Here is a 24563-nt window from a genome sequence, read left to right as displayed (position 1 = left end):
GGCCCGGCCCCTCCCCCCCTGTCCTGGGCGGACTGCGGCCCGTTGGAGGACCCATCATTACACCGCTGCCTGCTGACTCGAAGTGGACATTGCTCACCACGTCCCCGCGAGTGACTTGCTTGTGGTGCCGGCGGTGTGGCGGGGGGGTTTTTTGCGGCGCCCCCCCCCTTGGATCCGTTTCCTGGGTCGGCTGCCTCTGCGGCCCGGGCTTCTCCAAGGACCTTGGGAGCTGCCCAACAGCCACCGCTGAGCCCTGATCTCCTTTACCCCGGGAAGCATCTGCGACCGCGGTTCTCCCCCCTGGCATAGGCTCCGCACTCCTTTCTCTGTTATTGGGACCACTACCTGTTCCGCTCCCGCGCACCAACCCACGATGCCTAGCAAGATCAAGGGTTCCTCCAAGGGGGGTGCCATGGATAGATTCACTAAAGCTGTCCCGAGGGGGGAGGCTGACCAGGACTTACCTATTTCTGAGGAGCTGGAGATCAACGTCTGCCCTTCTCCTGCGGCCCCTGACCTGACCACGATCATGGAAGCTATGGCAAAAAACTTTGCTTCCTTTCACGAGAAACTTGACGACATCAATGCCAATGTTGCCTCTTTAAAGACACGGGTGGATCAGGCGGGGACCAGAATCACGGACGCTGAAAACCGTATATCAACTAACGAGGATGCTATACATGCGCTACAGGATACTGTGGCGTCACTGTCTCGAGATATGCGGAATGTGAAAGCAAAGTGTGATGACCTCGAGTCGCGCTCCCGCAGGAACAATCTGCGTATTATTGGAGTCCCTGAAAATGCCTTAAAGGGTCGCATGGAAGACGCGGTCGAATCGTTGTTGAAGACCCTCCTGGGCGACCCTGCCATGTCCCCATACTTCACTGTTGAGCGCGCCCATCGGGCTCTGTCTCCCAGACCCAGGCCGGGTGACATCCCCAGACCCATCATAGCCAGGATTCTCAACTATAGAGACAGAGATCTTATCCTCCGCCTGGCCCGAGAGAAGGGAGACCTGCGCTTCGAGTCACACACAGTGAGAATCTTTCCGGACTTCTCGGTAGCGGTCCAGCAAGAGAGGCGCCACTTCATTGGAGTCAAGAAACTACTCAGAGAACGGAATGTCCCCTATGCTATCCTGTTTCCAGCTCGTCTCAAAATCACACATAATGGGAAACTGTACTTCTTCACTGTACCAGAGGAGGCGGTGAAATTCATCGAGGCGCACCTGCCGCTTCCCAACCCGGCGGGAGCCCCAGCTGAAGATGTCTGAGCCGATGCCACACACTGATCGGCCATCTCTTTTTCGTCCAGGTTATCCTTCAATCAGAACGTGATCATTGAAACGACTCACAACAGTCCTGTGGTTTCAGGCCCCCTAAGCGCCTAACCGGGCGAGGTGCTCGGCTGGCTACGGAGGCCTGTCTTTTGATCCGGTTACCGCAGAACCTGCTACTGACGGCGTTGCTGTCCTACATATCTGTCCACAAAGCCGCCCACACGGCTACAGCACACCTCGCTGCATTTGCAATGTTCTTGGTTTGTTGGTTGTCGCTGCTTTGGTGCCCCTGTTGGGCACGGGAAGGGTGTCATCCCTGTTGGATTTCGCCCCCCGACCTCCATGTTTTTGGGAGAGTCGGGCTAGCTGGAGACACCTGCGGGGGAGGGTGGGGGATTCACACTGCAAGTTGGGGGTGGGCAGTGAGGGTGGGATGTGGCTGGGGCAGGGATTGGGGACATGTTTTCGAAAATGGCAGTGGCGGGCTGGCAGCTGGTCACACATCGGATCGCGATTGTCTAATTATGCATCATCCTGTTTCTGTATTTCAACAACTGTGGTGGGATGTTCACTAAGTCTGTCGAGATGTACGTGTCCGCTTCAGTCATAGTCACTCTGACATTGGGAGATCTGGTGACCAGAGTACTGGGGTCCGGTGCTGGGGGACGGGGGACCCGGCGTCCTCTGACGTTGGATCACTATCCTTGGTCTCCCAGTCTAGGGATTTTAATGATTGGGGTACTAGTATGGCTGTGACGATAATGACATGGAATGTTCGCGGCCTCAGTAACTACACTAAGGGTCGCAGGATCGTGCTTACGCCAATAGGCACCACTGCAAGGTGTTACTCCTGCAGGAAACACACTCCACTGGCCCGTTGGCCAGAAGCATTGCGCCCACCTGGGGACCCCTCAGGTACTTCACGACTTATTCTACAAGGGCCCGTGGAGTGCTGACACTAATCCACAAGTCTCTTAAATTCGCTCTTCACAGGAGCTATATTGACCCGGGGGGGAGATACATTATCCTGCACTGCGCCATCGCCAACAGAGATTATCTACTCGTGAATACCTATGGCCCCAATGTAGACTCCCCTGAATTTATTGACCAGGTAGTGTCCATACTCCTGGGATACGTGGGTGTACAGATCATTTGGGGTGGTGATATGAACTTTATTTTAAACCCTGCCGTGGACAGGACTGGCTCCGCCCCCAGACCCTTGGCGTGTGCAGCGCGCAGGCTCTTGTCACACTGCAAGTCACTTGACATCCTGGACAGTTGGAGAGCTCTTCATCCGCTAACGCGGGAATACACATATTATTCATCGGTACATGATAGCTCTTCTAGAATTGATCTGATCCTACTGTCGGGCCAACTGATGGGTGGTGTTTCAGAGATTCGTATACTTGCACGTACTCTGTCTGATCATTCACCGGTCATACTGACTATCAATATGGGTATTCTAGCTCCCACCATGAATACTTGGCGCTTTAAATCAGCCGCCCTGCAGGACATCGTCTTCAAAGCAGACATTCTGTCAGATATCCGGTCCTACTTTGAATTCAACTTACCACAGGACACCACCCGGGGGGTCCGTTGGGACGCCTTCAAGGTTTTCATTCGGGGGGCGGCCATTTCTAGGGAGTCCGGGGTTCTCAAGTCCATAAAGGCCTCCCTGTCGCGCTCTGAAGCCAAACTGCGGGATCTTGAGCGGGCCCACCCTGCCTCTGTTGACCCTGTCATCCTTTCCCAGATAAGTGAGGAACTCAAGTTTTTCAACGAGCAGGCCATCAGGGAGGTGCAGTACTTTAGCCGACCTCAGGCGGCGCGGAAATACGGTGAGGGGGACAGACCTGGCAAAACTTTGGCCGCTTTGGCCAGGGGGGAATGGGGCCCAGCCCAAATTACCTGCGTCAAGGGTGGCAATGGGGTGATCCAGTGGTCTGACCAGCACATTTTGGAGATCTTTACAGACTTTTACTCCGAACTGTACTCGCAACCTCCCGAACATAGCGAATTTCAGATGCGCGAGCTTCTCGCCCAGATCCCCACCACTATCGTCTCCCATGCCACAAGGGAACAGTTGGACTCCCCCTTTACCCTGAATGAAATAGTAGAGGCCATTTCCAGCCTCCCGAAGGGGAAAGCACCGGGCCCCGACGGGCTTACGGCCGAATTCTTTCAGGAGCATGTGGCCATACTGGGCCCTGAATTGCTCGAGGTCTGGAATGAATCCCTGCGCCTGGGTTCTCTTCCCCCATTCCTACGTGAGGCTGTCATCACGGTTCTCCTTAAGCCTGGCAAGCCGCCTGATGAATGTGGTTCATATCGCCCCCTATCACTCATGAACCTGGATACGAAGATCTTCGCCAAGGTGATTGCCAATCGCTTTCTCCCGGTCATGCCTTATATGGTTCATGAGGACCAATCCGGTTTTGTCCCTGGCAGGTCCACATCACACAATATTCGACGGCTTCTCAACGTGATGGCCCGCATTGACCAGAACGTGAGTGCGGTGGCGGTAACCTTGGACGCCCAGAAGGCTTTTGACATGGTTTCCTGGAAATACATGTGGCTGGTCCTGGAGGCCATGGGCATTGGTCCTGGGATGATCTCCTACATCAGATTATTATACACCTCCCCGGTTGCCAGAGTCCGCGTTAACTCTCAAACTTCTACTCTGTTTCCTCTCTTTCGGGGTACCCGCCGGGGTTGCCCATTCTCCCCAATTCTGTTCGCTCTTGCCATTGAGCCTATGGCGGACTTCATCAGGGAACGGCACATGCGCGGGGGGATACGTCTCCAGGGCACCCCCGAGGTCGTCTCCCTATACGCGGACGATGTCCTGCTGTTCGTCAGGGACCCGGATCTCCACCTTGACCCTCTCCTCCGGGACATCACCCGCATCGGGACATTCTCAGGCTTCACGATTAATTACACCAAGTCCGAACTTTTCCCCCTCACGCACTCCACACTTCAGCCTGCCACTGAATACCCGCTCAGGTGGTCTCCCAACGGGATCAAATATCTGGGGGTTCATGTGTCCTTGACTAGGGAGGCTCTTCTGGCTGACAACTATGTGACAATGGCTGCACTAGCCGAAGCCAAACTAGAGCGCTGGCGCTCTCTTCCCTTATCACTAGCCGGGCGGCTGTCACTGGTCAAGATGATACTGCTCCCTAAGTTCCTGTACACGTTTACTAATGTTCCCATCTGGCCTGGAAGTAGGTACTTCACTGATCTACACAAGCTGTGTGCCCAGTTCCTGTGGCATTCTGGCGCCGTGCGGAAAAAGTGGGGCGCTATGACCCTTCCCTATGACAGGGGCGGGTTCGCGGCCCCTGACTTGATGAGTTATTGGACCGCGGCGCAGGCACAGTTTGCCACGTACTGGTATCCTGGCCCTCCTTCTCGCCCGCATGTCAAGCTTGAAATCCTTGCTGCCTCCGGTGCTAACATTATGTCCCTACTCCTGCATCGGAGATATGAGCCTGACTCTCCCATAGACCCTGTCCAGACCACCTTATTGGCCTGGAGGCGGATATTCGCTGCAGGCCCCGAAGCTCACCCTTACTACAAATGGCTCCCCGCAAGGCGGGTCCCCGGTTTGGAACCCACGAATGACTCAGCCCTGGCACGGCACTGGCGGGACCTGGGTTATCTGGCCCTTACTGACTTCTACCCGGATGGGGTATTCATAACGCCACAGACGTGGAAGCCAGCCCACTCGGGCTCGCCACTTGAGCTACTACAGTATTACCGACTCCGTGCAGCGTTCCGGGCGGCTTGGCCCGTTTTCCCCTGCGAACCCCCAGACCACCCTGCCATCTCCTATATTGCCAACTCCGGGGGGGCGCGGGGAGTGGTCTCATCACTGTACAAACTCCTGCTCACTGCTTCAGCAACACCGCCCTCCAAGGCGAGAGAGGACTGGGCCTCTGAACTGGGGGTTGTCATTTCAGAACAATTGTGGGGTAAAATGTGCTCCCACACCAGTAGGGTCTCCCTTAATTTTCGACATCGCACTATACAGTACAAATTGTTGAATAGGCTATACTATACCCCACGCAGACTTTCCAAATTCGCCCACTCCGACACGCGACTTTGCCCCCGTTGCGGGGCGGAAGATGCCGGTCATCTCCACATGTTCTGGGACTGCTCTAACCTGGCCCCATTCTGGGATGAGATTATTAAAACCATGTCCGGCCTCTGCGATGCGGTGCTCGAGCCTGATCCGATGGGGGTGTTGTTCGGACTGTGGGCTGATGAGGGCGCCAGGGGGGAGGCCAGGCTGCTAAACGTATGTTGTGCAATTGCTAAAAAATGTATCCTTCAAAACTGGAACTGTTCGGCCCCCCCTACCTTCCAGAAATGGCTAAATTTGGTGACCTGGTCCCGTAATTGCGAGGAGGACTACATCACTACCCTTCCAGGCCGGTCCCGGCCCAAAAACATTTGGACTGCCTTCAACAGCTATCTTAACGCCCTCGACGCTGCCTCTTTGGCGGACAGCTCACCCTAGACCCCATTTCTGTATATTGTGCTCCCTAATATGTCATTTAGCCGATCTTTGTCTGAAAATGTATACTGCTGTTTGTGAACATCCCAGAGCAATGTACCTTGTCATGCTTGAAGACCATACTATCGATCTGTTGTGTGTGTATGTCAACTACCACTGCCAGCAAAAATAAAAGTTTAAAAAAAAAAAGTTTCGTAGTGTTCTTTCTCTCTCTGCAGGTCCTTGGTTTCAGGTAAACTGGCATCAAAGAACTGGACACAGTGAGGGTTACGCTGCCCACAGCAGAATAACGAAAAGCATGTTCTGCTGTTTGGGTGTGGTTTAAATAGTCTCAGGTAAAATAGTCCAGGTAAAATAGTCCCAGGCCTGCCACACCCAAAGTAGTCCAGGTAATGTAGTCCCAGGCCTGCCACACCCAAAAGACTAGACCGCATAGCTCAGTTCCTTGTAACTGAGCTATGTGTGTGCCTCCATGTTGGCTGAACCCCCCCAAGTTAAATAGTCCCAAGTAAAGAGTCCCATTCTAATGTTGGTCTTCATGATGGTTATGGGCCTGGCGCCAAATGCGCCAGGACTGACTCCAAGAGAGTCTTGGATGAGGTTTTAAGGCCTTTGACCTGGCCCTAACTCGAAGGCTGACTTGCCAGTGATGGTGAGTGAGGGCCAGGGGCAAGGGTCATGACAGTGCTCTTCAAGCATTTCTATTGCTGTTATACATGCTGTGTGCTCTGTTGCCTGTGCAGATTAGTGAATGTGTAATCTCATTCTGGACCAATCAGGAACTCACCGTCATGGTGACATACTATTGCTGCGCCTGTCTGTCGTCATCCTGAATTCTGAGCGATCCTTGATGACCCATCAACGAAAAGCATCTCCACCTACTCTAAGGGCTATTTCTGAACTCATTGTGTGCTCATCGATTGTGTCCATGCAGGAGGCGCAATCGTGCACATAATCCCCCACCTCCAGTAGCTGCGCAGTTAGTTCAGCTGGATTGACAAGGCGCCACCTCACTATCTGGATTGAGGAACTGGATAGTAGTAGTCAAGGTGGATTTGGATTTTTCTAAAATGACAAAAAGTGCATGCTCGGCATAGAGCATCACTGGACAGCCCATAGTTACTGTTGAGGATTTCTCAATGGCAAACACTGCTGTGGAAGTACCTGTTCACATCAGAAATGTCCCTGCATTACTGGGTCCAGAAGACCACTGTAATAGGCCAGAGGTGTATGCCCTTGTGGCTTCTTCTGGGTGAGAACAGCTGTCATCACTGTACCGTTAGAATTTGAAAAAAGAAAAAACGTTTTCTTATAATTGGGATTGCTAAAGCTGGTGCATGGCTGAGTGCTTCTTTTAACTCTTTGAATGAATTGGGCATTTCATGTGTCTATGCTATAGGTCCTTTACTTTTTTGTGCTTCCTTCAGCCCCTGGAGAAGGGTCCTGGTGTATGTGGATTAATCAACGCCCCAGGACTTGTAGTAATTACAGAGTCCCAGGAACTGTTGCATCTCTTTGACCGTATTTGGCTGTGGTGTGCCGTGTACTTCTGATGCCCTTTCTGGGGTAATCCTCCTTCCCTCTGCTGATAGTATCTGCTGATAAAATTTGCCCAAGTACACAAATAAAGAGAAAAACTAAATTATGGGGTAACTCCAAGTGTACGTGAAAACCCAGCTTTTTTCATATACAAACGAGCATAAACAGCAAGTTATTAAGTAAGTAAAAACATAGCTAATGTCATAGTTAGTGTTTTTTCACAACTATAACGCCTCCTATATACATCCTTCTACAAATTATACATTTCAATCTAATTTGCCATTGGTTGGCACTCTACTACACTAGTTGATTAAAAAAACATAGTTTGATTTGTCAGTATTTCTTTATCCGACCTCGGCCACTTTTATGCAGTGCGAAGGTACGTGGTGGTGAAGGAGGGGTGGGCGAACCGCTATGATCCAGTTTAAAGAAGTTACTCCCTTCTCGTTCCCATGCTTGAGGACTTATCTGCCAGTCTGTTTATGGCCTTGGCATGTCGTCTCTATTTCTGTGTGTACTAAAGAAGTGCTAAAGAAGTGGCAGTTGCACTATCTAATTGGGCCTGGAATAAATGACCATTGCTTCAATCACGTGGTGAAGGACCATTGTTCAGAACATCTTTTCGTCTATTTATTGGATTTTCTTCTGTCCAAACGTGTGTGCTTGCCTTCGGCAGCCACTTGGGGTGCTGTGTATTCATTCGTCATGGGATCAATTGGCACAGTAGCTACTGGCACCTGGCATTCAAGGATATATCTATTTCTCATGGCTACCAAATAAAAGTAACTTTTGATAGCTGTATGCCCTGGGAAACGTTATCTGGTGCGCTTTCAGCTTCTAAGCAGAATAACTCTCGGCACACTGAGCTTGGTGCTTGGGCTACTGTCTGAGCTGTGTGTTAAGCAATTTAATGTCAGAATGCAGTAGTTATTCCCTGCCTGTGTATGCTGCAACCTCTCCCTACCTCCCCAAGTCTATACTACTTGTGTAACCCTGTCTGGGTATTCTGCAAGCTTTCCTGGTTTTTGTGAATGCAAACTACTTCTCGCCTTACTTGTGTCGCACAACTTATTGTACTCCTCATAACGGCTGCGTGACCATTAGGGTTTTTACTAACTGTCTACTTAATGTTTCTCAGCTTGTACTTTAGTTCATGCTTTGAAAAAGGTGGGGGCATGGCCAGACCCGGTACCACTCTCATCTGCACCTTTTAAATACACTACTTATTTTGGAACATGGTTCCGGGTATGTAAATGCAGTGAGGTACTGTGAATTGGGTTGCAGTGGGATTTCTAACAGGCATTTTTAAGATCAATTACTGTGAAATAGCTCACCCATGTTGGCATATCATACAAATGGTGGCAGAATTTGGCACCACTGGAAACCCTTCCTCCACTATGTTTTTAAGGGTTTAAATCCTGAAAGAACCTCTGCTATCCCCCCTTTGCTTTTTTTGACTGGGTATATCGCCTTGCTGCATGTAGATTCTGATGTCTTAATTATGCCCTGTCGCCACAGTGTTTCATACAACCCCTCTTCTTTTCTGCTTGTTGTGACAGGGGGTATTGTTTTTACTTAGGGCAAGAGGGCCCTTCTTTCAGCTTGATATGATCTGCCCCTACCCCTTTCAGCAGACCCACATCATGGGGCCCACTGGTCTTTGGCATGTTACTTAAATATTCTTGTATATATGCTGATGCAGTGCTTAATATTTATATTTTCTGTGGGACATGTCTGTGTTCTACAGTCACCTAGCATGGTATGCATATCTGAAACACCTAGTTCTTCAGCGGCTTCACCATCTATGAAGAGCTGTTTGTCAGTCAAGTCTGTCAAACGTTGTGTTGGGTCGATACACAGGACAGTATGCCACTCTGTATCCTCTTTGTCTGGCCAACACAGAATCACCATATCTTTCCTTGTGAGTGCAACTTCTAAGTATTATAATAGTTCCTCCTAGCGCTATTCCTTTGTGCACTGGTGGTGTGAATAAAAATCAAGAAGTGTGAACTTTTTTTCTGGGCTCCCAGTATTTTTACTCCGTAGAGGAACAGCTTCGGGTTCAATGGTACCCCAGGGTACCATGTGCACAGTATGCTTGTATAAACTCAGCGACCCGAATGTGAAATATGCCTTGTGCTGAGCATACAAAGAATGCCCTTTTCTGAAAATGAAATGGTCATGTTCTGTTTGCTCATGATATCTCTGCCCAATATGTTAATTGGTGTATCCTTTGAATACAGCAGGGGTGCTACAATTTGTTGTATGCCTATGGTGAGAGGCAAATCTTTAGTGATAGGAACCGTTACCACAGTGTGCTAAACTTTGTTCGACAGGGGAAATTACCCTTCTCTAATACAGGTTTTGGTTCCTCTTAAGTCGACCAAAAATGAAAAATCTTTGTATCCTATTTTCACTGCCACCTCGGGTTCCTCTTCAGGGTCTGCAGTTACCGAAAGGATTTGGCACAAAGAGTCCTCGGTGGGCTGGCCTATTGTGTATTCATGTTCAACCCTGAGATGGTGAAGGTGTTACCTCCAAGCACTGTTGCTCCCGTAAAGTGTGGACCGGTGATCTGTGGTACTAACTTGCTTTCCCATTGTGTTTGCGAGTATGCTTGTGCCAGCAGGTCATTCTGTTGCGGGTAGGCTGGCACTAGCTGCTGTTGTGTACTGGTCTGCGGTGTTGGGTTAAGGGGGGGGGTGCTCCTATTTGAAAATTTTGGGAGAATGGCACCTGCATCTGTTGGGATTGCATTTGCTGCTGTGTGGACTGCATCTGGGCCTGCAACACTTGTGTCTGTTTCTGTGGGGGATAGGTGGGGATTGTAATATTGGTAATCCCGCTGGTCATACTGTGTCTGCTGTCAGTGTCTGCAGTCTGCCCCTACATGCTCCTACATGCTTGCGCAAAGTGGCCCATTTGACCACGTAGAAAATATGGCCCCCCACTGAACCTGGGTCTTGGCCCTCTGTATCCCCTTCCTCTCTGAGAATGCCCCCTTCCTTGTTGATAATACTCCATCTGTGGGGAATATCCACACTGTTGCCTGTATGCCCCTTACTGATATTACCCCTGTGGCTAATACCCCCTGAGTGGCAGAATTCCTCCTTGCTGTTGATACCCTCCCCCTTGCTGTGGCAACCCCCTTTGCTGGACGAACCCTGGGGGTATTTCCCCTGCACTGGGATATGCTTGAGTTGCCCAGGCACGATGTCTGTAAGTACTGCTCCTTCCACAGTAAGTTTAGCAAATTTCTTCTTTATCACCTTTGCTTCAGCGTTGGTTGCATTATCTATAGTCGGTGTGTCCTTCTCTTGTTGTTTTTTCCATACTGCACTATGGGGGTCATTACAAGTTTGCCAGCAGTTATACCGCCGGGATAACAGGAAACGGTAATATTGTTACCGCAGGACTCCATGGGGGGATTTTACCAGTAATACTGGCATTTCTTGCTGTTATGGGTCAGATTATCAGCTGGAGGTAAATCCTCCAACCCTACTGGCAAACTTGTAGTTTGCCGGTCCGGTAAAAGTGCCAGTAAATGTTATTACTGGCCCTTTATTACTGCACTGGAAAACTTGTGTGTTTGTATTTCGGGCCACCCCTTGGTCTCTATACCTACGACCTTCCCCAATGCTTTATGCACGTCTGCGGGGAGATCCCTGGACAATATGTGGTAAAAGACAGGTATTTTGTGCGTGCTAAAATAGCCTGCATGTCTGATGTGTCTGGGTTCAGAGTCCTTAAGACGTTGCATTCATGTGCGCAGCAATTATCGAATGGTGACGAGTCATGGCGATCGCTAATCCATTTCACTCCCTCATATCCTGTCTATTCCCATATTTTGTCTGCTTGCTCGCCCACTAAGGTGGAAAATAAACTCTTCATGACACCTATTTCCTGCTGTCTCTTTTTTGAGAGCATGAACCCATTTGCCTGCTCCTTCTGCGAGGGACGGTAAACTGTACATTATGTTTTCCTTATCCATGTTTGGCCAGGGCACGTACTGAGGTTCCCCTCGACCCTTCTGTAATAAAGGGAACTGAGTCTGCAGCTGTGATATGTTCTTGCTTTCCGTGCTGCTTGCTACTGCTATTCTCCCTGTCCTGTTCCAGTGTGACCAATTTCTACTGCTCTCTCTTTCACTCTCCTTCCCTTTTTCTTTTTATTTCCTTCTTCTTTGCTCCTTTTCTCTATCGTGCCCTTTACTTGTGTCCTCTTCCCAAAATATTAGGTATCTTTCCCTCTCCTCTTCCTTCCCTTCATCCTCCTCTACCAGACAGTCACTGTCTGTCGACTCACTGGACCTCATTATTATCCTGGCGGTACGTTAACAACGGTGTCGGTAAGCTACCGGTACCGTTGCTACCTCACCGCCATACTACGAGCTGTGCTCGCTGTCACCTGTCAGAGCGGCACCCGCAAGCACAACTCGTGGATTCACTGGCACCGTTATAAATGGTGCCAGTGCATCCAAGCTCCCCATTCCTGTTCAGCCCTATGGGGCCGAATAGGGATGGGGAGTCACTTATTACCGGCACCAGTGAATGGGCAATTACCGGATCCGCCAAACTCGGCATGACCCGGTAGTTGCCCATTCGCAGATGCTGGGAAAAACGCAATTCCGGCGGCAGCCGTGCTCCGCCAGGGTTATAATGATGCCCACCGTCCGTCGAGTCGACTGAGCACCAGAGCTAACGTAAAGCTTCTTCAGCCTTGGAAGAAGAGCATTGTTGCTCGAAACACGTGTCGGCTGTTTGTTTATGTGCATTAAATTATGCTTAATAGAGTACTTTAATTTCTGGTTGTGTGCGCAATTCCTGGAAGTAAACCAACCCTCTTCATATTTACCTTACATGCACACTGTAGGCAGGGTGTCCACACATTACTTCCAATTGCTGCCCGTCAACTATCCCAATTCTTGGTCAGTGCGCCTAACCTCTAACTGTCCCTCTCAGCCAAACTTTTTACTGTGGGGTAGCCTGCGTCCAAGCAAGGTGTTTTATCTAATTTGAACATAGTTTTCCCTGGTGCCCATGACTATGGGGTCATTGCAGTTTGCTGCCCCTCCTCCTATTCCTGCGCTGCCCTTTCGAGCTCACCTTCTGCTTCCTTCGCCACATCCTCTATCTGCCTGTGCGCATTACTCTCTATCTCTTCTAGTTGTTCGCTTTTAACTGAGTTTGGTGAGGTGTGGTTTCCTTTTCTATCTTTTGTGGTACTTTCTACGGGAGCAGAGCGGCTCCTCTTCATTTTCTTAGTCGCCCTTTTTTTGTCCTCGTTGGAGGTACGTGACAGGGTTGGTATATCCCACTGCTGGTTGTAATGTAGGATAAAACCCATGCAGGGGCGGTGCTGATGGATGGATACTCGTGCATCTATTGTTAACTATTTCTTTAGGGAACTTTTCTGTACACTCCTCGAACATTTTCCAGAGCTCTATCTGCCCTTCAGCTTCTTCCCTTTGTGTTTAGCTAAGAGATATGCATACATGCTTTCTACAGTATCACTTTCAAAAGTCCCTTCTTTGGCCCATTCTTTAAAACATTGCCCTGCTGTGTCTATCACCCATTCATAGTGATACTTAATTATTGTATCTCTATATGTGGCAATTTACTACATAGATACTGCAGGGAAGTCTCCATATTACCAATTAACCCAATCACTCCCACTACGTGTACACCAACACTTTTCTAACAAAGTTGTGTTTTTGCTGCCTCAACTTGTCAATTTCAACCCTTTTGTTTTGAAAAATGCCAATCGTAATTACTTCACTTGTTCAAGCCTCAAAAATGTATTGCCAAAATATAAACATTGTCAACCAATGTTTTACTTTTACCTTAGCACACCACACTCTTCACACACCACTCCACTCACTCACTTCACTGTACCTCAATCTATCCGTATTCCCAATCAACACCATTTACATAAAATACCCCTCTTATACTTCAATCTCCAACACAACAAACTACCACATTAAAATCAACAACAACAATAAACTCCCCTGCTAACAACATTAATCTCAAGCCGTCAGCCCACACAACACCTCCACTACCAACAATATTCTCAGGCCCTCATCCCACACAATGGGCCTCATTACAAGGGTGCCAGTAAGCTCACAATAACCCTTGTTTCCGGACTGGCAAACTACATGTCTGCCTACCGTGGCCGCTGCGCCTGACAGATCTGACCCTGCCAGGCGCAGCAGCCATGGTAAGCACACCGTTCACAGAAGCAACAGCACCATTAACAATGGTGCCGGCACTCCCGAATCTCCACTCCCATGGAGTCCTAGGGGACTATATGGGAATAGCGACTAACATTCTACTAAGACCCTGACATTGCGGGCTGCCGGACTTCTAATCTTCCAGTGGCACCAGGAAGTTAGGCGCTGGTAACATTTTGCGAGTCCAGCAGCAACCCGCCGGAAGCACCGCAGGGTTACCGCCAGACACGTAATGAGGCCCAATATCTCTACCTCTACACCAGGCGGCCTTTCCTCTTACGAGGAGATCTCAAACTATATACTTATATGCACAGTGCTAACCTCCTAACTTCATAAACATTTAATTAATCACAATAACCCCCAAAAGATATAATGACATGACTACACAGTGCAGTGTTGCCTCGTAGTAGAGAAGGTCCCTTCAGTATTTCACTACTTGGCATGCAATATTACACAGCTCTGTGTTTCCCGAACATGGGAGAGATCCACTCAATGTAAGTTTTACACCAAAAGAACCCAGCACATGCTCAATGCTGCACTTTTGTGCACTGGTACACTCAAGTGCTCTACGATCTTTGAGTGCTCTCGATGTTGAGTCTCCTCCCTCAACTTCCTGCACCTCCCTTGGGCATGGGCGGTGAGCAGGATCAGGCAGACCTTTAAGAACTTGCCGGCTACTAGTGCTTCTCGTTTTGTGCACTCAATCTGGCCTCGACAGGCCTGCACTGTGCCACCCCAGAAGTGTGGCAGGGAGCCCACAGCTTTGCCAGGATAACTGAAGATTTCGCTGGACCCTTAAAAATGTACAGGGGCTCATCTCACCCAATAATGCAGGGAAAGTATAAAAAATAATCAAGTATGAGTGCACACCACTGCAGAAAATCCCACCGTGTTATTGATCAATCTGCTGCAAGAAAAATCAGACAGACAGCTCTGTAGAACTACATTTTTAGGAGAAAAAACACATTTGCATAAATCACATTTGTTATATTTTGGGGGCAGTTCTAACACAGTGATTGTACACTCGTCATCAGGCTCATAAAGAACCCTATACATTGTCCACTGGTATCGGACGCCCCATTTCTTGGAACACAAAGCAAAACACCCCTTCATGACATCATGACGCTAAACAACCCGCCCCTTAATGGCATGAACATGTGCTCAGCGACAACAACTCTACATTCTTATTGGCTGGCACCCTTCAATATGCGAGGGGATAACCAGCTTGATGCTAATTGGACATTCAGGTTGGAGACAACAAGAACGACAGCATCTCATCGAGCCTGACAAATAAGGTGCTGCGTGGACATCAGCGAGGTGAAGGACATTGCAGCACACCCAGTTCCACCCCTCTGATTGGACCCTTCCATTTGTCACCCCTGTCGTAACCCTGCACCTGTTCGGTCGCGTTACCTCCCCAACTCCTTTCTCACGACACGTTGCCAACTTTGCGTGAAAAAAATTACAAGGCACTGTTGCTGGATTTTAATTTACTGTAGTTAATTTGTTTTTACCCTAGTAATCTTGCCTGGGATTGTACCTGCATGGCACTGTGGCCTTCTCTTTTATCAGCTGAGACCGCTCCGTATGGAGTGCTCTACCCTTCCCATGAGAAAGAAATCCCCTTGCAACAATTAGTTGGCTACTCTCTGTCATCCTCTGCCATCCTGACCTCGCTACTCTAGGATTCTGCTCACTGCAGAATTAAAACACAGCTATTACGGTGACGGTGGTTCCAGCATCTTCATTCAGTCCTAGGAGACTCAAATGGGAATGGGGATTAATCCCTCAATGTTTCCGGCAGGCCCGGTGCCAGAACTATTTGAACAGTACGGCGGCAGCCTGCCGGTTTTACTTGCACGGCTACCACCGGACTTGTAATGAGACCCACTGTCTTGCTCATGTGGCTCTGACCTGGAGCAAGGGGGCAAGAAAACTAAAAGAAGATATGCCCTTTGTCAATTGTTTAAATCAAGCAATTGAATGAGGAAACATTGTTAACTTGGATTGTTTTTACAAAAGCAAAATAAACACAGAAATTAAAGGATAAAAGCTGAGAAACTGAAATTCTTTTTGAACTGGAGAGTATCATCAGGCTCACGATCAAGAATAAAGAATCAAGTGCATGACAGTCCTATCCCAATCAGACTACTTTGTATCGGAAATATGCAGAATACTCAATATATGATGTGAACAGCATACGTTTGCACAAACGTTATGACCCATTATTCAGTGATAATCAAGGCTTTTTATGTTCCGCAATTTCTTTCAAATGCTTTCTTCTCAAAACCTTTGTTCTTATTAGTTCCCGATTTATTCTAGATATATTTATTAGGCATTTTCCTTTCTGTTCCCAAAGGCAATACTACTATTCTTGACCTGTAAGGAAAACAGTTATATACCCCATCCGGGTCTTTGGTGGAAATAGGAAGTAATCTCACTCTGAAATTTAAACTACTTTATTTTATGGCAATGGGCCTCATTACTATTTTGGTGGCAAATTCACTGATTTTCTGGCCCAATCAATTACCCTTATCACCACTGGGTCCCATGAAGTTACCAGAGGATTACAAGTGGGGGCATGTTGTTAGTTCTAATTTTTTAAGTAAATAGTACTCCATGGGACATTTTCAGAATTATCACGAGCGATAATTCTGCTGTAGAAATGCCAATGATTTTTGGCAGTAATATGGAGGATTAACCTCCAGATTTTTGCTGGAGGTAAATCCTCCACCTTACTGATAAAACTCATAGAAAGGTGATGCGGTAATGCAGCATTAAAGTGACAGTAACAGAATTACTGCCAATTTACGACCACTTTTTGCCACAGCATCAAATTCGTAATGGGGCCTTAAAGTAGTTACTTTGCTTCAGTGGTTTATAATACTGTACTTGGAGAGCTCCCCTTTTGATTTGTAAGTTAATCGCTATGAACTGTCAACTATTCTCTTATGAGTGAACGTTTTTTGTCGTATGATGATGTTTCACATGAACATCTTTGCCTATAATCTTTGTTTCCCCTTTTCCCCCGCATGATCCATTTTATTTCCCTATTTACATCATTGCTATGTTTGATATGATATGATATGGCATTTGTAACGCACCTATACACAAGTGTTTCAAGGCGCGACGAGGCAGGGAGGGGGGAACAAGGGGAGACAGACAACGATCCTACTAGGCCAGGTGTCATTCAGATTGCGCAAGTGCATGGGTAAGGGGGACGGGAAAGTGCAAGGGGGAAAGGGAGAGGGGGAAGTGCAGTACAGGGTTAGTAATGAACAAGATAAATAATAAGGGCCAGCTGGTGGCAAGTGCAAGATAAGTGCAGACAAGTGCTGGGAAGGGGGGCTGTAGGGATACAGAGACCGTCCCACAGTGCAGGGGTTGCCAGGAAGGCAGTGCAGGGGAGAGTAGCTGGGCCAAGGACAGAGATTGGTGAGTGGCCCAGTTGCTGGTTCAGTACAGTTTCAGTGATTTAGCAGGGGAGAGGGAGAGAGAAAGCAGAAGAAAAGAGGAAGGTTTTGAGGTGCTTCCGGAACCGGAGATGGTTCTCCTCAAGTTTCAGGGAGGCAGGAAGGCTGTTCCAGAGGGAGGCCCCTGCTGCGGAGAGAGATCTCCCCCCAACTCGTTGCTTGGAGAAGCGGCTGACCCTGAGGGAGTTGGAGGTGGAAGAGCGAAGTGCTCAAGAAGGAAGATATTTAGGAAGGGAGAGTTGAAGGTAATTTGGCCCCAGGCCCCAGAAGGCCTTGTGGACAATGCATAGGGTTTTGAACTTAATCCTCGCAGCCACAGGGAGCCAGTGTAGCGATTTCAGTCCTGGAGAGATACGGTCCCTTGGCTTGAGGCCAGGGACAAGTCTCGCAGTCCTGTTCTGGATGAGTTGCAGAGGGTGGAGAGTAGAGGCAGGCAGCTTTAGATAGAGGATGTTACAGTAGCCCAGCTTCGAGAGAACCAGGACTCTAGAGACAGTGAGCTTCTGGGGGAAGGAGAGGAAAGGAAGGATACCTCTGAGGAGGTGCAGTTGGTAGTGTGACTTCTTAGAAACGTCAGAAATGTGAGGAGAGAAGGATAGTGTGGAGTCGAAGATGAGTTTTAAAGTCTGGATATGCTTATTTTTTGTTATGCATTGTTTCCGTTCCTTTGCATGGTGCGTCATATATGTTCCAGTGCATTATATTCGGTTTCGGTTGTTGTTTGCTTTATAGATTTGTTTTCTAAATAAAAGCTGCCGATGAAGTTCATTGCAAAGAAAACTCTGACAGCTTGGTATCAGCTCTCCTTCCTGCGAAAAGTCAAGCCCTCCCTCCCTCCGGACAGCTTTAGACCCACCTTTTAAGCACTTGTCCTCTCCCACCTGGATGGTGGCAATGCGCTCCTGGAAGGCCTCTCCTCGTCCTCCTTTGTGCCTGTGAGAAGTTTCCTACACGCGACCGAAAGCCTCATCAAGGGTCTACGCAGATACAACCACATCGCTGAGGCCCTCATCGACCTTCACTGGCTCCCACTGCTTGCAAGAATCACCTTCAGGTCTTGCTGCATCCTCTATAAAGCAATCACTCTCAAGTCACCCAGCTACCTTGTGGAGAAACTAAGCATCTCTGGTGGGCAGCGCACCACCAGAAGCCAGGACACGTGTAGACTTGAAATCCACTGCTGCAAAAAGGAAAGGACCAGAAAACAAGCCTTCTCTGCTTATGCCGCAAGACTATGGTAACTAATCCCCGTCAGCATCAGACTGACCCACACACTCCTACAATTAAAAAAAATAACACAAGACCCACCTTTTCAAGGAATGTCTCTGCCTCAACACCTAGGCTACAGCATCGCCCCTTGTGCCACCTGACAAGCTAGATGCCGGCCACCCATCTCCTCCCCATGACCCTTTACAGCTGTACCCCTCCTCTGTGCCCCTCTGTAGCCCATCCCCTACTATATATCTATTATGTTGTTACCTCTGAAAAGTACTCTGTTATGCATCTGTACTGTTCTATACCTCTGTAAAGCTCTCGGTTATCTATCTGTATTTTTGTATACCTGTGTAAAGCACTCTGTTACTTCTCGAAGCCAGGTCTGTGCTCAATAAACACCATAATAATAATTTTTAAATATAATCTGATTCGAAATTACTGGTATGCAGCCATTTCCTTTCAGTGGTGTATGCTTTTTAAATGTGTTCTTGACTGCTGCAATTCAATACAAAATCCTCCCAAGTATATTTTTGACTATAATCCTAAATGCACACACGGATCAGAATCATACCACCCAATGCTGTGCTCTTATCTGTATGCTTGTATTGCAAGGTTGGGTTGGAACCATTCATCTATCCACGGTATGCTTTGCTTTCTCCAGGTGCTAGCTTAATATGCGCAATCATATCCATTGCTTGCTTCTGCTAATGCCTTTTTCAGTCCTCCTGTGTTCATTGCTTTCTTCAGGTCTGTCGCTCCCTCCCACCATGCTGCTGCTTCACACGCTAGGGCCTCACCAGGATTCCCTCTGTGCCTGGCCAATACTGAAGGAGGTATTGTGGTAACAATCAGTCCCAATGCATGCGTACGCCAGTAGCTTGCAGAATGATTTAACAACCGGTGATGGGACCCAGTTCTCAAATACACAGTGTGTGTGGCATGCTAACAATGTTGATGCATTTGGTCCTTACACAAGGAGATGCTGATTGAGTAATATATATATATTATTTTAAACTATAGGTGCTCCTATTGCCAGTTCAATCTTTTCATTGAGAGCCAAAGAAATGGAATATCTGCAGGGCATGAACCCCCAGGACATTATCAATCAATCCACAGGTGAGTGACGATTAGAGAAGTGCTTAGACGGTATCTTGTCTTACAATCCCCCATTGCCTATCTACTACAAACACATGCATATGAGATGTGACACATACATGTACTCTTATGCATACCTGAACCATTCTCGTTCCACCTTTCAAATGTTTGCATTCCCATATCCATTGAAATTCAATGTCCAATGGGATTAAGATGGTATAAACCAGCTAGTTAAGGAAGCACTGCGAGTAAGATTATCTCTTGGTTTTTCCTGTGTCCATTGTAATTTGTCAATGTGACATTCTCTCACCTTAAGATGGTTAGTAAAGAAGACTAGATATAATTGCCATAACTGAAGCCAGGTTCTCTAGCAGTTTTACATGATTACAAAAATAGGGCCAACAAAACAAGAGGGAGGGTGGCCACAATCTTTTCAGATAGATGGAAGGGGAAACGTATCCCCCCAAATGATCCACCTGATTTAAACATGCAGCCATCATATGTATCCCTAGTCCAGCGATTGGAGTAGTCACTGTATATATCCTCGACAATCGCTTGAGCCTCTCAGTGACATACAAAGCTATAATAAAAAAAGAGCCATACCAAGGGATCCACACAGCTGCCTACAGAACAACTCAAATAAGGACAAATATGAATTTCTCAATTATATACACTTGGTCACACACTCAATGTGCTATTGTCTTGGAATCTTGACATCATCCAGGCACATGTCATTGGACAATTCTGGCCGAACCACTTACGGAAAACTAAGAGAGCAGAAAAATCCATAACATCTCTAACACAGTGCTACTAATAAATGAAGAAAACTGAAAGGAGATTTTTTAAACTACAAATCTAAGGATGGCTGCCATATGCACGAGTCTAGCAATCAAGAGGTACACAAAATATGTCTACTCAAGTAGGATCCTAGAATCCCAGGACCAACACCGGGGAACTCTTGGCTATTTCAAGAGATCTGTCGAATCTAGAAAAGACCAAAAAATAAGACCATGCCAACTCAAACATTTACTCATAAAATGGCCAACTGCTACACCAAAAACATGAAGACAATAGAATACAATTGTTTATTCAAGGTACCAACACTACACAAACCATGGTGCTTAACTCTCCTACAATTTGTCCCCCCCCAACCAACTTCCGGACAATAACTGAATCCCATATCATCAAACTGGTGTGAAAGATGAAAGCACAAAGAACTCTAACCTCCCCATGCTCGTTACCAATTATCAAAAAACAAATCCAAGCCATAGAATCTGTCTTCCCCAAGTACTTGAATGTCTCATTCAAATCAGAGGAAATGCCAACTTCCCTCATTAAATCCACCATCCGCCCAGTACTGAAAAAAACACAGATGACCCATAGGTCATGTCCAACGACCTATAACCAACATCACAGTTGTAGCAAAAATGCTAGAAACATTAGCCACCACCCAACGCCGACAGCAGAGAACATCTCTAAACCTTCTTGCATGACAGACAAGCAGGTCTTTGACCTAACAGTGGTATTGAAACCACCCTTCTAGACATCTGCTGAAAGAACTGGACAAGAAAGAGAACACAGTCCTCATTCTACTTGCCTTTTTAGCTGCATACAATACTTGCATCCTCAAAGTCCTCCTAGAAAGAGTACAACATAATTAAGTCATCAGAGGTAATTACCACAACTGGCACAAATCATTTCTGTCTAAGAGAGTTACACAAGTGCAAATGGGAACGTTCCCATCCAAATGCGAGGTTCCCCAAGGATCAGCTCTCTCCCTGGGGACCATCACATGTGTATCAGTATCTAGTCGTAACCCTAGTCAGCAATTACACCAAATCATTCCAATTTAGGTGGTAGATATCCATCTAGTGTTTGAGATAAATCCCAACCCAGCAAAGAATACAAAAACAATCAATGGATTTCTGCAATCCAATGGTAGATAACTGGAAATAAACTGTGATTAAATGCAGGAAAAACTATTGTCAATTTAGGTATTAGCCCCTTGGCCCCTTGGACGATCACACTTCCACTGGTCACATAACCTGGACCCTATGCCTTCTCACGTGGAAACAGCAAAAATCCTATGAATCTTGTTTGACTCCACTCTCTCTATCATTCACCATGTTAACGCATGACTAAAAATGCAGATATAAAATAAATCATTCCTCTTCTAGACATGAACCAGACTGAACTAGTACAGGTTGATAAGGCGGACAGTCTATTCTGTGTAAAGAGAAACAATGTATCATCCATAAAATAAACTAAACAGCTACTGGTAGAGAAACAAAATATACCTACATTCCCTTCCATCACCCAGAAAATGTTCTGCGAACATGCACCCGACATCTTCCTAAGTGCCTGAAACATTAAAGGCCAGTTAGAATTGTAAGATCTTTCACATCTGTAAAAATGGAACAAGTCACAGTAAAACATGTTTCTCAAATATAGCACAGGGACAAGCCGCCTGGAACAATCTACCGTCATAACAAACACAAGACCACAATCTGAAAAGGTTCAAAAGAGCTCTAAGGAGAGCTTCTCGTTGATACCTAAAACATTATTATGGGCTCTTTGTTTATTTGGGCACTCTGTAATCCTCAGACGTGGAATGAAAAACAAAGTTTAGGTTTACATTTGACATACACATTTGCCTTATTTTGAAATGTGCAGTGTTATCAGGGAACTTTCGTTATCAAGAAAAGTATTGTTCAAGTGTAAGGTCACCTCATTTTGTGCTTGGCTATGATCAACAGTTCTACCTTTAATTTACAGGTGCTATGATTCTACATTCTGAACCTCTACTCTTGATGAACGAGGAGGAAAACCAATGTGTGAAAAATGCTCAGGACACAGAAAGAAGGGAAAGCAAGAATTCATCCAGGCCAGGTCAGAAGAATTGTTAAATGCTTCATCCATTCCCATTCCATTCAGTGTGCATGCTTCTTCTTGTGCGTTACCAAGCAGTAATTAGAATCGCAAATGTGTTGCAGGAAAATAAAATTAAAGAGTGAACACAATGGCATTGCATTACAAACAGAATCAAGAGATCAATGTTAGATAAGCCCTACCAGCGAGAAGACAGTTGCCCAGTTTGCCTTTACACACCTGATGGATCTCCCTGAGTTTCTCAATCCGTTGATCACCCTCCTTTGTTGCCTCATGGAGGCCATTAGGCCTGCTGCTCTTCCACTGGTACCTCACCACCATATGACCCACATAGCGGTCCACAACACCTGGGATCATCTGGTAGAAATGAAGGAGATTCGCCTTGCCAGTAAGAAGACCACCCTCTCGCCTTTCTGATAACATGGTCCTCATTATTGTTTGCTCGTATCCCACCGCCTGATATGTCGTAATTACAGGCGTATTACAGGTGGCGGCAATGACGCTAAATCCCCATTCCATGGAGTCCCAGCGGACTCCATGGGGGATTTCCGGTATTACTGCCACCAGTAATACCGGTGCCAGTAATACTGACTGTTCTATGCCACTGGGGTGCCTGAGAGACCTCCAACTCTTGGCTGGAGTTAAGTCAGTCCACCCCACCGGCAAACTTGTACTCTGCCAGTCCGGTAACCTGCCGGTAACATGAATTACCGGAATGTTATTTCTGGACCAGGAGAGTAATAATGAGGCCCTTATTACTTCCTCCACCCATCCGCCTCCATTGGTGCCTGTGGCTAACAATTATACTATCTGGCCTGCCTCTCACCCATTTGTGCACCATCACTAAACGACCCAGCAAGCGACTTCTTACTGACATCTAGGCATTGATGCGCCCGCATCCTCAACAGAAGGCGTAAGAGGATGAAGGAAACGTATGTGTGGCATTCACTGTCTGTGCTATAAAACGGCTGACCTGGTCACACTCTCCCAATGCCTTCCTTTCTACCTCCTGTTTTCATATCTATCTACATTTTACCCCTTCTCCAAACTTTCTCTTTCTCTTTGTATTTCTGGGGGCATTAATTTACTCTCATATTCTACCTACCATTTTCCTTCCTCTCTTTTGATCTCCATCCTCCATACATCTCTCAAAGAATACCCCAATCTAGGGGTCTGCAACCTTCTGCTCTCCGGATGCTTTGGACAACAACTCCCTCTAGGCCTAGGCAGCGTTGGTAATGGGTATGTATCATGGAAGGTGTAGTCCAAGATATATGGAGAGCCACATGTTGTGTTCATTCTTCTCAGTCATAGCCTACCAATTTAAATCCCATCTCTTTCACTTGTCTCCGGGAAGAAATATCTTCCATTCTCCACAACCGTTTATTTTCCTATCTAACTCAGCCGGGGCCAGTCTGCATGAAACTTACTTTCTCACAGACCACCTCATCTCTTGTGACCCCAAAACCTCTGTGAAGGCTGTCACTGAATCATGGATTCCTCCATGTGACACTATCACATAGTCTGCACAATACACCAACTTTGCTAACCTCATGCACTTTCTCAAATCGCACATCAAGTGGGACAGAATGGCTGCCTGCACCTGTGCTTATTACGATACAGGATGGGCACTAAAAGAACTCTGGCGAAACCGAGGCAGGCACATGGATGCTTCTGCAAGGAAGAAAGGGGCCAGAAAAATTAGCCATTGGACACTGGAGAGCATGCCAAGGATGGGGATACGCAGGAACAGAAGGGGCTGACGCCAAGATTCTTGAAGAAATAGCTGCTCTGAGGGCCTCAATGTCGTGGATCGATGTGGTCAAATGCAATGTCGGCCTCTAACGACAGGATGTACGATCCCTGGCTGAGTGAGATGGAGGAAAAAGTAGAAGAGGGTAATGACTTCTGTCAATGACCTAAAATCAAGGGTTCAGGATCTCACAAGGAAAGTGCGTAGGCTGGATGACCGCGCCGAAGACGTGGAAGGGAGAGCTAGGAGGAATAACAGCAGGATTTTGGGGCTGTCGGGAGGGGAGGGATGTACAGACCGCTCCACATATGTGGAGGACATGCTGCTCCAGGAGATCAGTCCTAGGAACTTGACACAAGAATTCGCATTCGAGAGACCTCATGGATCATTGGTCAAGCGACACCCCCCAGATGCACAACCAAGACCTGTCATAGCAAATATCCTGAAAGATAGGGAAAGGATCATGACTTTCTCTAGATAAAGGGGAGAGATAGGGCAGGCGTCAGCTGCACTGGCTAACTACCTCAACTACACTATACAAGTTCTGAGGAAGAGGAGTCAATTTGGTCCCA

At 47.3% G+C, this 24563-nt stretch overlaps 1 protein-coding gene across 1 annotated transcript in view; it reads left to right on the top strand.

Moving 5' to 3' along the window:
- The window catches only part of LOC138582148 (E3 ubiquitin-protein ligase TRIM39-like), a 252937-nt gene that overhangs the window by 117322 nt on the left and 111052 nt on the right, over window positions 1–24563 (top strand). The window contains exons 3-4 of the mRNA XM_069653177.1: window positions 19275–19370; window positions 22125–22238. Coding sequence (XP_069509278.1) covers window positions 19275–19370; window positions 22125–22238 — 210 coding nt within the window. The remainder of the gene's footprint in view (window positions 1–19274; window positions 19371–22124; window positions 22239–24563) is intronic.

The sequence above is a fragment of the Ambystoma mexicanum genome, chromosome 3q, assembly GCF_040938575.1.
Source record: "Ambystoma mexicanum isolate Mex_15411 chromosome 3q, UKY_AmexF1_1, whole genome shotgun sequence".
Taxonomy (NCBI): domain Eukaryota; kingdom Metazoa; phylum Chordata; class Amphibia; order Caudata; family Ambystomatidae; genus Ambystoma; species Ambystoma mexicanum.
This window is presented reverse-complemented; position numbering and strand designations above follow the sequence as displayed.